At 46.7% G+C, this 13,467-nt stretch overlaps 1 protein-coding gene across 13 annotated transcripts in view; it reads right to left on the bottom strand.

Annotated features, from left to right (window-relative positions):
* Positions 1–3,530: 3,530 nt before the first annotated feature.
* HUWE1 (HECT, UBA and WWE domain containing E3 ubiquitin protein ligase 1) overlaps positions 3,531–13,467 on the bottom strand; it is a 101,639-nt gene continuing 91,702 nt past the window's right edge. For 12 of the 13 annotated variants that reach the window (XM_053371395.1, XM_053371403.1, XM_053371396.1 and 9 more), the window contains 14 exons: positions 13,236–13,368; positions 12,947–13,149; positions 12,574–12,701; positions 9,866–9,962; positions 9,555–9,710; positions 9,226–9,471; positions 8,846–8,963; positions 8,157–8,297; positions 7,623–7,910; positions 7,406–7,511; positions 6,150–6,267; positions 5,467–5,648; positions 4,833–5,023; positions 3,531–4,059 (listed from right to left, as the gene is read on the bottom strand). In XM_053371395.1, the coding sequence (XP_053227370.1) occupies positions 3,957–4,059; positions 4,833–5,023; positions 5,467–5,648; positions 6,150–6,267; positions 7,406–7,511; positions 7,623–7,910; positions 8,157–8,297; positions 8,846–8,963; positions 9,226–9,471; positions 9,555–9,710; positions 9,866–9,962; positions 12,574–12,701; positions 12,947–13,149; positions 13,236–13,368 (2,210 nt within the window). In that variant the 3' untranslated portion in view covers positions 3,531–3,956. The remainder of the gene's footprint in view (positions 4,060–4,832; positions 5,024–5,466; positions 5,649–6,149; positions 6,268–7,405; positions 7,512–7,622; positions 7,911–8,156; positions 8,298–8,845; positions 8,964–9,225; positions 9,472–9,554; positions 9,711–9,865; positions 9,963–12,573; positions 12,702–12,946; positions 13,150–13,235; positions 13,369–13,467) is intronic. The other variant, XM_053371401.1, reaches the window with a different exon arrangement.

Here is a 13,467-nt window from a genome sequence, read left to right as displayed (position 1 = left end):
TAAAATGGAACTTCCTGAAATAAAGCTTACATTGGTGTACTGCGCAGTAAAACACCACCACACTCATCTTCTGCTAGCCAGCAACAGAAAAACACTGATTCAAGGCATGGATCCTCATGATTTTTTATGTAGGATAACAAAAAACCCAATAAATCACAGAATGGTGGCTTTGAAGGACTATCTTGCAAATATTATTTGGGCCTATGATCATCCATTTTTTGTATCATGTCAGTGGTGTAAAGCATTGGATCCATTATTTTTTACAGTTCAGTCGGTTTAGATAGACATGTTCTGTTTTGGGGGGGTTGGGGAGGAGTAACCTGTGAATAATTTCAAGAGGATTCTGCATTTGACTCAGGTGTGCGTGTGTGTGTGTGTGCATGAATTCTCTCTCTGGCTCTTCATTGCCTCTGCCTCTCACTCAGTCTGACACCACTCCCTCTTTTTTTCTGTCTCCACTCATCCTTCATTCTTGCTCTATTCCAGGCTGCCTCAACCTCGGCCCTCCAGATGTTTTTGAGACTACAATTCCCATCATCCCTGACCTGACCACTGGCCCTGCTAGCTAGGAATCATGGGAGTTGTAGGCCAAAAACATCTGGATGGCTGAGGTTGAGGAAGCCTGCTCTCTTCTGTCTCCTTTCAGGACATACCACTCTCTTGCCCCTGCCTTCTCCTCAGTCAGGCCATTTCCCTTCCCTTTTCCTCCTATTCCCCCCATCACCCACTTTCTGTTCAGCTGCTCAGCTGAGCCTTGAGAAGCAGAGAGAGCTAAAAGAGGAAGTGGGACTCACTCTTCCCACTTGCTTTCTTGTGTCATTTTTTTGAGGAGGAAACAATAATCCCCATTGCCAACTTATGGCAAAGGGGACAGAGGACAAGAGCATTTCCCCTGCCACTCACAAAACCTAAGGATATAGGCATCATGTTGTTAAGCCCAGCTGTAGCTTCACTACTAGTTAAAAAGTCAGCAAATTGGCTGTTGCCTCCCCAGCGCAGATCTCTGTAACTTCATTTTGAAAAGTTCAAGCAGATTGCCGAAAAGTGCTCATCTTCCTTTCCTCTGAATGATAGTTTTACCTTACTTAGGAGAAATCTGTACATTAGGCCCAGCTGTTATTGCTGGGGAGTCAGAAACTGGACAAACTTGTTTCCTCCCTCCTGACCACAAGCATGAAAGTAGTAAAGGGACCCCTGACCATTAGGTCCAGTCGTGGCCAAATCTGGGGTTGCGGCGCTCATCTCGCTTTATTGGCCGAGGGAGCTGGCATACAGCTTCTGGGTCATGTGGGCAGCATGACTAAGCCGCTTCTGGCGAACCAGAGCAGAGCACGGAAATGCCATTTACCTTTCCGCCAGAGCAGTTCCTGTTTATCAACTTGCACTTTGACGTGCTTTCGAACTGCTAGGTTGGCAGGAGCTGGGACTGAGCAACAGGAGCTCACCCTGTCACGGGGATTCGAACCGCTGACCTTCTGATCGGCAAGCCCTAGGCTCTGTGGTTTAACCCACAGCGCCACCCGTGTGAAACTGGACAAACTTGTTTCCTCCCTCCTGACCACAAGCGTGAAAGTAGTAGCGTCATTCAATTTTGCCTTAAATGAAGCAGTAGGGTACAGAAAGGAATAGACATGGAGATTTTAAAGAGACTTTCAGAGGACAGAAAGGAGGAGTGGGCAAGAAGCCATTGCCTCTCACATAAGAAAACCATTCAAGAGGTTTCATCAGCATTCTGCTGGCTCATTAATTGCCTCCAAGTGACGTTTCTCCAGGTGGAGTGCTGGGGTTAGTGACCCTCTAGGTGATATTGGGACCAGCATGGTCAATGGCCACAGATGATGGGAGATGCAGGTCAACAAGATCTGGAGAGCCAGAGTTTCCCCATTCCCCTTTTACTACCAGACCACCCATTTCAAAATCTGGGAGTCTTAGTCCTCTACCAAAGCAACAAACAATAGGTAGTGATGCAATATGTATTAATATTAGGTATTTGGAAATAACAAAACACTCCACTTTGAGATTCAGTGCCCAGAATAAATGATTCAGAAGTTATTCTGGTCTTCCGAGATTGTTCACTGAGTTCACGGAGGAATTTCTGGCAAGGACTCATGTGGCAGAAGGGATAGAAATAGGATGACAGGAAATTGCATTGTGGGGTGGAGGACAGGGAGCTTGTGTTGGACACTCAAGCCCCAACCTGTTAAATGAGAAGCATTGCCAGCTTCTTAGCATCTTGCCTTTTCAGACATAACTCCAAGGTATTTTTGCCAAAGCGATGTGTGGTACAAACCTGGTTAAAGGAAGTGAGGTTTGATTGCTTAGGATGCAAAATGGCATGCTGGCTAGTGATCTCATACAATACAAGCATGTCATGCACTGGCTGGACACAGAGGAATGGTTGGAAGCACTGGCTGGGGAACCCCCAAGGGAAGAAGGCTCAGAGCCCAGGGAATGGTGGTGGGATGACGATGAGTGGTCAGAGCCTGGAAGGAGGAGGTGTCAGAAGCTGAAAAGGTAACGGGGTTTAGTGAGCAGGAAGGGTCTGTGTCAGAGAGAAGTCCAGAATCAGAAGGTGAAGCAGGAGAGGAGGGAGTCCAAGAGGCAGAGATGAGACATGCTGGTGAAGAAGCTAGGGTGTCTCCCCGCTGCCTGCTGCAACAAGCCACCTATCCCCCTGGTCGCCTAGGACCAGAAGAGGGATGAAGGGAGAGGAGCAGAGACAGGCATGTTGGCATAGTCTCAGATTGTTTGGAAAGGACGGGATTTAGACAGCTGTGGGAAGGTGCGGATCTACCAAGAATTGTTGTGCTCATTAGGCCTGGCTCCCCTGAGCAGACCTTGTATCTTCTAATGAAGAGTAAACTTCACATATTCTGTGTGATTTATTGTTGGCTACCTCTGGCACATAACTAGAGATGCCACCCTGCCTTCCCGAAACTGCCAAAATCAAGAGAGCTGCTTCCCTCTCATGTTGAATATACACACCCCGTTTCCAGCAAATAAAATTAGTGGTGAAAACTGGCACAAGAAGCTGCCTTATACCAAGTCAGACCATTAGTCTATCTAGCTCAGTATTGCCTACACTGACTGGCAGAGGCTCTCCAGATATTGAGATTGACGACATTCCCAGTCCTACCTGGAGATGCTGGGAATTGAACCTTCTGCATGGAAAGCAGATGCTATACCACTGAACTACAGTCATAGGTGCTAGAAGCAAGATCTACCCCAGCTTGCCAGAACACTATGCAGACAGGAAACAACCACATGGAGGACCATTATTTGGGGTGGGCATGTTGTCAAGAGACTTCCCATCCTACTTGAGTAATCTTTGTCTTGCTAGAATTTCAGTCACAAGTGTTAACCGGCTGTACATGGAGATGTCTGGGATTGAACCTGGAACATTTTGTATGCAAAGCATGTATGTTACCATGCAGAATGGCCTAACTGACTCCTTCTGCATCTCCAGAAGATCTTCCCAAAGCCAGGTGAACTCTCCACACTTACCAAAATGAACACACAGGCACAGAACATTCTTATCAAGAGTGCGCTTTTATTTTTTTTATTTTTTTTCCTTTTTTTGGAATTTTTTAAACCTTAGGTTCCCTTCCAGCAGCAAATGGGTGCCAAGGAAAGAGACCAACAAAAGAATCCAAACGCTCCCTCCCGCCGCCTCATCAACACATTCCAAGCACAAATTAAGAAATGCAAACTAAACCAAAAAATATATATATATTTATATATATAATTTGTCTTTTTCTCTCCGGGTTGCACCCCGGCCCCACCTCCGAAGACGGCTGATTGGCTGGGGGTCTCTGGCTCTCTTCAGTAAGGGGGCAGCAGGGCACGCACACACACACAGAGGTGGTTGGAAAAGGGGGAGCAGCATCGCTCAGTTCCACTCCCTCCTGTTGCTCCCCAAGTCTGACAGTAGAAAAATATGGCAGCTGGAGCCACCCTTACGCCAGGCCAAAGCCCTCCGAGCACTCCTGGATGGCCAGTAGCAGCATGTGACGCAATTTCTCATAACTCTCATAGGCAGGGAGGTCCAGCTGGTTGAAACTGGAGGAAGAAAGCATCAGTGTAAGGGGGTGGGGCCAACCAGCTTGATTGCAAAGTCAATGCCTTTCTTTTTTCAAAATCAGAGCAAAAGACAGTACCTTCACCCTCCCCAAACTGGCTAGAACTCTTAATCTGTAGGCCGTGCTCACTTTACTGACAAAAACCTACAGATCTACAGCCTGCTCACATTTGATTCTTAGAAATATTTAATTTCAACTAGAGGACAGCCCAAGAACCTGTTCTGAAGGTCAAAATTCAGCCCTCGGAAGTGATGAACAATCCTCTGCACATGTGCAGAATGTCTATCCCAAACAATTGTCACCCCATCCAACTCTCCATCTGGGATTTGGATTTGCAAGGCACAGAACTGGAGTTCTGGCACCTCTTTCTTTAGGGACCACTGACTCATGACTGAAGTTATAGATAGCCTCTGTTTCAGAAACACACTCATTCCCTTTCTCCCCTCCCGGCTCACAAAATCCCCAACTGTGTTTCCAGGTAAAGGAGCAACTGATACTGCTGTAGAAGAGAAGCTCCTGTAAAATAGCTAGGCCCTTACAGATATTCATAGGAAAAAAACTTCAGCAGTGTCATGGTATAAGTGTTATGTCTCAAGATGATAGTGAATTCTAGCACTTACAGAAGTTTGGAGGGCCTCTTGGAGTTAGGGTGATTATATGACACACTTCTATTTACATAAAAATATTTCCTGCATAATGGAACACTGGGAGTAGTTTGAAGACTAACAATGGGCTTATCCAATTGCCTCTTACCACGTGTGAGCAGAAGGCAGTCTATCTGTTGAGCGGTCGTCTCTGTGGATCTGGAATTTCTGGATGCCGTTCATGCCCTCTAGGGCAGCAAACCCCTGCAAGGGCACCTTGGATGTGCCTGTGACGAACTGCAGAAACTTTGCTCTGTCTGCCTGATCAAAGGAGCGCAGGGCTCGCCAGAACCACTGAATCTGTGCAGAAGGACAAAAGCAGGTCAGAGATGCTGGCATTTCTGAGAACATGATAAATCTGCAGGCCTTCAGAAGTGAAGGGCCCAGAAGGACCAACACAAAGAGGAGCCAATAGGGGGAGAGGATAGCAGAAGGGATGGGGTCACTCATTTCCTGCCTTCCAAGCAGGAGGTAGTGGTGATATATGCCCAACAGGAGAAGAGCCACCTCATTGTGTGCTTAGCGGCAAACAGAGTTCCAAGACCAAACTTGCAATCAAACATATCAAGGCTGCAATACTATAGAAATTTACCCAACGTCTCATTGAGCTCAACCAACTAAGGAAATTGGTTGTTAACATGCCAAGAAAAATCAAGAGGATTCCTCTCCATTAGGCCTTGACACTTCCACTCTGGAGAAGAGAGAGTTGGTGAAAGGCAACCTGCTAGAAAGGAAAGGCTAACCTGGATAGAGTTTGCCTGGTACTTGTGGTACTCTGTGTTGGACTTCAGGTCATCTATGTCAATGGTGGGCAGCCCCGAGATTAGCAGCTCCAGCTCCTGCTCCGTGAAGATGGAGATGAGGCGCTTGGGGATAATCTCATAGAAGCCCTCCAAGAAGGCAGCCAGCTGCTTGCGGATTGCTCCTGCCAGAAGGGAATATGGATTATCACTGGGTGGGAAGGCAATGGAAGTTCTAAGTAGCCGAAGAAGAGGGGAAACTATTGCTCAGGAGGGAATAAAATCTAAACACTGAAATGCGCACATTTATGTGAAATTTACAACTTCTCACAGCTTATTGGTAGATGAATCTGCCTCAAGTACAGTCTAAGTAATGACCAGCCTTGACCTTAGACCCAATTAGACAAGTTAATTTTTTGTTGTTGCTGTTGTTTGTACACTTTTCCTTAAAAAACAGTTTGGCTTCCTTCTTCAGGCTATTGTTATATCTGGTAAAACAGCAACTCATGGACAACTCTGGCACTAGTTCTTTGCTTAGAATTTAGTATGAATTATGAGATTGGGAGGGAATGTTAATTCAAAAGGTAGACGCAAGTTAATATGTGGAGGGATCCCATCTTCTAGCAGAGGTGGGTTTAGATCATCAGGTTCTTTCCACTGTTCTCAGGTGTACTCCCCTAACACACCTGTCATTCGCATCTGACACACCAGGTGTACATATTCCTTCTTGTTCTCCTCAGTCACAAGGATGTTGGCTCCGTTGGGCTTAAGGTCACGTACTTCACACACACCAAACTCTTGAACCTGTTTGGGTAGGGGAGGAAGAAAGACAGAAGTGTACTAAATAAGCAGAAACTGGATTAACAAGAACATCTCTTGGGAAAAGAGAAGGCTTGCCTTGCTCTTCCTGACAAGGACCAGAAGTCAGAATGACTCAATACTGGCCTTGATTCAATCCTTTCTCTGTTTCACAAATTCTTCCTCAGCCTCAAATTACAATCCAATGGGTGCTTCTCTTAACAAAACACCATAATGTAGTTGCAAGAATCATATTTAGCCCTTGTGCATAGTAAAATATAAATACACAACCAAAACAGAACAGCAGCAGCCATCCTTCAGGGGCAACGAAAGACTCTGGCAGTTATCACCAGGTAATACATCCCTGGGGACGCGGGTGGCGCTGTGGGTAAAACCTCAGTGCCTAGGACTTGCCGATCGTATGGTCGGCGGTTCGAATCCCCGTGGCGGGGTGAGCTCCTGTCTTTCGGTCCCAGCTCCTGCCCACCTAGCAGTTTGAAAGCACCCCTAAGTGCAAGTAGATAAATAGGTACCACTTTATAGCGGGAAGGTAAATGGCGTTTCCGTGTGCTTCGCTGGTGCTGGCTCACCAGAGCAGCTTCGTCACGCTGGCCACGTGACCCGGAAGTGTCTCCGGACAGCGCTGGCCCCCGGCCTCTTAAGTGAGATGGGCGCACAACCCTAGAGTCGGACACGACTGGCCCGTACGGGCAGGGATACCTTTAACTTTTACCTTAATACATCCTTACTATTTTGGAACACTGTGTCCGAATGCCATTCTTGTTACAGTATTTGATAATCAATGCCAATGTCCACAGTCTCATTGTTTCTCACACTGTTTAGAGAGTTCTATTTTTTGAAGATGAAAAGAAATCTGAATTCAAAAGGAAAGAGCTGTATCCACTCCTAGAAAATCCCTACAAATATATAGTCATCTTCACCCATTATTACACATGGCAGGATTTGTACAACTTCTGGGTGAGGAATTCTACCACTTTCTTGATTTTTATCAATCATCTTCAAAACTGTCCAAATTGAATGGTTGCCCATTCTATGTGATAGCCTTTTGTCTCTTTAGCTTCAATATCCTTCAACTTCCAAAAGATTTGCCCCAAAATACTTCCATGAGAAGGGGACAGGTTACCTCTGTGCTGAATGTGAGGTCATAGCCCAGTGTGGAGACATCGTTTTCCAGGAGATACACCAGTCCCTGGTAGAAGTGGTAATCCTCACTCTCCATATCTGTGTACCTGGAGGGTTGAAGGAGGCTGCCTGGGTTAGGAACATGCTTTGGGAAAGACAGGAAAGCATTTTAGATGGACTAGCTCAACAAAAACCCTAAAAGCAAAGGCACTACTCACCTGACAGATTTGCCCAAGATATGCTTGTAGAAGGAGCGGGTGAAGTAGCACTCCAGCAACCGGTTATCATATACTGCTTTGGCCACAATGCGCCCTACAAACTTGAAGTAGCTCAGGTGGTTGGGGTTACAGTGAGAGGAAGGATTGATGGTGTAGGTGACTCGATCGCCAGGCGATGTGCGGAAGAGCGCATACATGGGGTTAAACATCTCCCGTGAGATGATCATGTACCACTCGCGCAGGAGACCTCCAGCATCCTGACCCTCTTCCCCTTCAAATACTATGTACCTGATAAACAGAAGAGGGTATAATAATTAGGAAACGTCAGAAGTTGAGGATGGGTTGAGAACAAAAAGGCTGGCAGGGACTGAATGTCTGGTTTTTAGGTTCCATCTACAAAATAAGGAAAAATCAACATTTAGACAAAACGTGGGCAAAGGTCCTCAGCAAGGGTAAGAAAGAAAACGGTGCACATAAGAAGACTCTGATTACAGCAGCACGCTAAAAGTTCTAGTAGCTGAAGAAGTTGCTTACAATCTGTTTTTCATTTCCTCGGGCGACTTGCGATGCAACTCCCGGTATGAGTCTTCAAAGACATGATCTCGACGCACATGCACAGCCATGTCTTCTTTCCGCAGCCCCTCATCAAGTCTTTCCAACTCTTGCCGGAAGTACCTTGGAAAGAAGATCAAGCATGTAGCCATTACCTCTCAGATCGGGCAGCCCCCAGGGCTATTACTATGGGACTCCCTGAAGCCGATTCACAGTTACAGTTGCAAAGCACTAACAATGCAAGAGATGACATATTCTACAGATGTAGATGAAAAGTGGGCGGGTTTGCCATCTCTCCTGCCCTTCAGAATTGGGGCTGAGATACACTTTTGGCTACACTTCATTCTAGGGGAAGAAGCATAGCAAACTGAATAAGACCACCCATCCAGTCACCACCACTTCTCCTGCCCCACACTGATCTTTTTGCCAATGGAGGAGCTGAACAATGTCAAGAAATGAGAAATGTCTGGGTAGCCAACCTAGAGGGCATCACAGCCAACAGAAAGTCAGTACACAAGCCTAGAATATTACTCAAGCAATCTGCCCTAGAGATCAAAAGTGAGACCTCAGACTCATGCTTACAATCAATCTCTGGCGTCTCCTTGCTGTTTTTTAATTATTATTTAAAATGAATAGGAAACAGAATACTAACACCCCACCCTGAAACCTACTTCCGTTTGACGTCAAAATCCAGCACACGTATGTAATCCACGAGGACAGCAAAGGGGCCGTCAGCTAAATGGGTGGTGGACTGGCGCAGGATCTGGTTCAACACAGTGCGGTGTGTTTCTGCAAGACGAGAAGAAAAGTGAAGGTTCGGCTGCACGCTCCTTATTGTGTTTCTTCCAGGCATGCTGCAGAAACCCGTTAATGAAATTGCTCCACAAGTAAATTCCCTAGTTAGTCACACCTTGATCCACACACTCCTCCCTCAGCAAACCAGCTGCCCTTCTGAGATAGAGACAGCCGAGAAACCCCCACTTGAAGCCCTCATGAAAGAATTAGTCTTAATACCCTGGACACAACCAGACATGCCATAGTTTGAACTAACCTGCAAAGCGGAGGAACTTCTGTGTGTCTGGGGGAAGGCTGGAGGAAATGTGCATGGAAGAAGGTTCACGGGAGAAGAAGGGGTCAAGGGAGGAGGGTGTTGCAGGGGTCAGTGGGGCAGGTGAAAGGGGTGGGGGCTCGTCCTTGATGTGAGCCAGCTGGCTCTCCCGGGTGTCACGCACTGGGGGCTTGCTTTCCCGCTCTGTGGCATGCACCAAGAAGAAGGCCTCCACTGCAGGCTGCAGGACTGTAGGGAGAGAGCAGAAGGTGAAGTTCCAAGAGGCAGAGAGGCCTGAAGCAGACCAACCTTCCAGCAGCCCAGAACCTTACCAAGCACAGCATGTTGGTCATGCGATTCTTCCAGCTCCTTCAGGCACTCGCCCAGCATATCCCATAGTTCATCCAGACTGAGTTGCTCACTTAGCAGAGGCAGATCCGGAGGACGCTCCTCTTTCTCCTTCTCACCCTGCTGGGACCCTTCTGACACTGTAAGAACAAGAGATCAGTCCTTCACACTTTAGCCTTCCCAGTTCCAAGACAAGCAACTCCTTCAGACCTGTAGAAGGAGGGCCTATGGCAGGTAAAACAGCTTCTCTATTTCAGAGACAGCCACCACCCAGCTCCAAAAAGCAGATACTAACCAACTGACTGGGTGTCTTGTGTGGTGGGTGACGGCTGATCCACATCCATAGGTGATTCGTCTCTTCGTACAGAACCCTCTGCCTGGTTTGGCTCCGACTGAACAGAAGAGACGCACACATTAGTGAGGGCTGAAGCTTCCCAAGAGCACTTAGGAAACAGGTGCTGGGAGGTCAGCCCAGTAACTCCCAAAAGGCAGGGAAGAAAATGGACCATCAACAGAACTGTGCATGGTGGCCCTACCACTTTCCCCATCCTTTACAAAGACCAAAAGAGGTTAAACATGCTGCTATACACAAGCTAAAATCTGCAGAGGGAATGAGCCAAATGACACAGCTACAGGAGAAATAGGGGAGCAGGGGGAAAAAGCTAGCAGAAAGCATGACATGCGTGAATCTGAAGGTGGAGCACTTACAGCCAGGAGCAATGGTGAAGTGCATGCACCAGAGTGGGGAAAGTTCTTGGAAAGCAAAGAACAGGTGTGGAGAGAAGAGGAAAGTTGTCATCAGGGACCTTCCTGCAGGGATAACCTCATATTTAACAAAGGTCCACATGCCAGGGGCAAAGGCAGCCCACATCTCTCTAGAGAAACTGGACAGGACTGGGGCCTCTAAGATGCAACAATCTGGAGAGAGGTAGGCTCAAGGATTGTACACACATTACTGTATTATCACATCCCCTCCACAATAGTTGTGATTGAAAAGTACACCAACGTGATTCAGTTGTGTCACTTGTGCTTGCAAACAAGCTTGGTTCTTGTTGACCTCTAATGCATTCTCTCTACCTACTGCAACCCAGAAGTAAATGCAGCAGTTACTTTTTATTGCTTAGCTACTTCTCATAGGAAAGTAATGTGTGTACAAGCCCTAAGAATTTGGACTTCAAGCCATGCTGTGTGGTTGCTGTGCTGGTCCTGCCCCGGGGCCACACACACAGTGGAAGTACCCTGAATACATGCTGGATCTAACAAGTGGAAGTGAGCTCTTAGAGCTACCATGGGTGTCAGCTCCCTCATAGCCATGTCAAGTTGGCTTTCCAATTTGAGTGGCTTTGAGCCAGGAGAAGAGAATAAGGCTGAAGGGCAGAGGGAGGCAGACCAGAACTATGGATCACATGTTCAGTCCACAACTTGTACAGCTTTGGGTTAGCTCCCTTGTTGATTGCGCTTTTTGAAACTTCCACAGAAATCCAAAAGATTTACTATTAATTACAGAACATCTGAAGCACTAAGCAAGTTGTCAACAGCTGAGACCACAGCAGAGTGTCCCCTGACCGCTTGTCTTTTTCTTCACTAATAATACTTGCTGTCGCCGCCGCCACAATGCCCACCTTTTAAAATGTCAAAATTCCAACAACTTAAGCAATCAGAATGCTAAACTTCACAAAACTGATTTGGTCTGTAGGCAATGGAAGGTTATTTCTTACAGGCAGCATTTTGCTTTTCACCTGAAGAATCCAGGGTGGATCACCAATGCTAAAGTATCTGCCACTGTAGAGATGGCTAGCTTGCTCTCAGCTTTTAACACCCAGCTTTTCAACCAACAATCCTAGCCAAACAGTGTATGAAAAAGGCAGCTGAGACCAGAAAAACAATCCCTACCCTGCTTACACAGCTGCAGAGCCTTCCATTTATTCCTTCTGTAACTGGTCAGGCCTTGGCTTTTCATTAGTAAGGAAGGGGAGATGCATAAAGGAATTCCCCACCCCAAGCTCAGTTCTCAATTCATAAGCAGCAGAGTTAGTGATGTATCCACCATGGAAGTGGACGGCCTTTCAAAATGGGGAAGGCATCTTGAAGCTGCAGAGGATTCTTCACCCAGCTCATTGTCTCCTACCACAAACCCCTTCCCCCATTCAACCTGCCTTCAGCAGATAACCCAAAATCGTATGAAGAGGAAGCAAATAAGGTTAGAGCTATTTGGCATAGAGGTGTCCAAGGCATACAGAAGCTAAACACATTTTTAAAGTGCTGGAAGAGTAACTAAAATAATAGAAAACAAAGGGGTGTACGCAGGAGTGAAAAGTCCAAAGACCACAATCTGTTAAAAGGTACTATGCAAATATCCAACTCAGATTTTTCAAATCAATAAGCAAACTTCATAAACGGTAACCACCACTAGAGCCCATGGAGGTATATTGAGGTTGTTGGGAGAACAGCCAAGGAGTATGCATAAGCCAGGTACAAAGAAGGAAGACTTCTTTTGTCTTCAGCATTTCTTACACTTCAGCTGAAATCAGCTGTTTTCTCATCCCTCTACCCAATACGTAGAACCAGTGCTTTTTTCTGGGGGTACGCAGGGGTACGCATACCCCTAAACATTTTGTGAATCTTTGTACTTTTGTCCATTTACTGTATTTATTTCCCCCGATTTGAACTATAAAATGGTGATTTTCTTGAGTCAAAATAAAAGTACCCCTAAACATCTTTTTAGAAAAAAAGCACTGCACAGAACCCAGAATCCAAATCTCAAACTGTCCTCACAAGCTCTTCCTCAGCCTGCTCTGAAGAACAGCTTTTTAGGATCAAGAGCCAACAGCAGCAAGGAGCTGAAGCTTCTTCCTTCCCTGAACAAAGAGGCTCCTCTGATGACAAACCAGTTGGCATAAAAAGGGAGGAGAAAAGATGGAGAGAGGAATGTAAAATAATGAAAAAGGGTAGTTCAAATAAACAAAATGAGTGGCCTACAAGCGCCACAGGCACCATGCTAACCGTTGTTGCTTGCTGCTGCCTCCGGGCCCTCTGACCCTCACGTACCATTTGTATAATGGCGTCAGCCTCAGCCTCCAGCTGCCGAACAGCGGCCTGGATGCTGCTAACTGAGCCCAGACCGGAAGTACCTGCAAAAAGAGGGGGAGAGAAAAAGAAGAATGAGGGCTGGCCTCTACAGCTGAACCTGTATGATTTAATCCCCTACTCAAGCTTTGAACCGACCCCCAAAAACTGCAGTGGCCTATGGGCCTCTCAGGTCTTCTATAGGTAAAGTATGACTGGTCTGCACCAGTTTCAGGAGATCTCCCACCCATGCTCCAGCATCTACAAACAGGCCTTGTGCAGACAGAGCTTGCTCTCCTGCCTAACATACCTAGCCTGCCTGTCTGTTTTGCCTTTTTGTTGGCACGGCGTGTGTCATCCCGTAGCTGGATGATGACCTGCAACACCCTTAGGAAAAACTTCTGTGTGGAGGTCTTAGAAGTCAGCATGGACATTGAGGGTAGCTGGAGCTCGCGACCACCCAGAGGGCGCTTCTGTGATGCCACAATCACCACGTTCTCAGCAATGTCAAACCTAACAATTGAGGAAGAAGGTGGGGAAGAAAGTCAGAGAAGGCCACTCAAAAGACAAAGAGAAAGGCCAACTTGAAGGAGACTCACCTGCTCTGCATCTTGCCTTTCAATTTGGTGGTCTGAGGCTGTTCTTCAGGGAGCCCGTCTGGTGACAGGGACTCACACTGGGCTCGACGTTGCTGCTCCAAGTTGTATTCTCGCAGCTCCGCCAAGAGAGTACCTGGAAAGGGAGAGTTGAGAATTAGTGAGTGCTATTTAAGAAAATCGATCCCACCTCTCCACTATAAAACTATACCCAACACGACAAACAATATCAAAA

Source organism: Podarcis raffonei, chromosome 17 (assembly GCF_027172205.1).
Source record: "Podarcis raffonei isolate rPodRaf1 chromosome 17, rPodRaf1.pri, whole genome shotgun sequence".
NCBI classification, from domain to species: Eukaryota; Metazoa; Chordata; class Lepidosauria; order Squamata; family Lacertidae; genus Podarcis; species Podarcis raffonei.
Note: the sequence above shows the minus strand (reverse complement) of the source record. Positions and strands in the feature narration are given on the sequence as shown.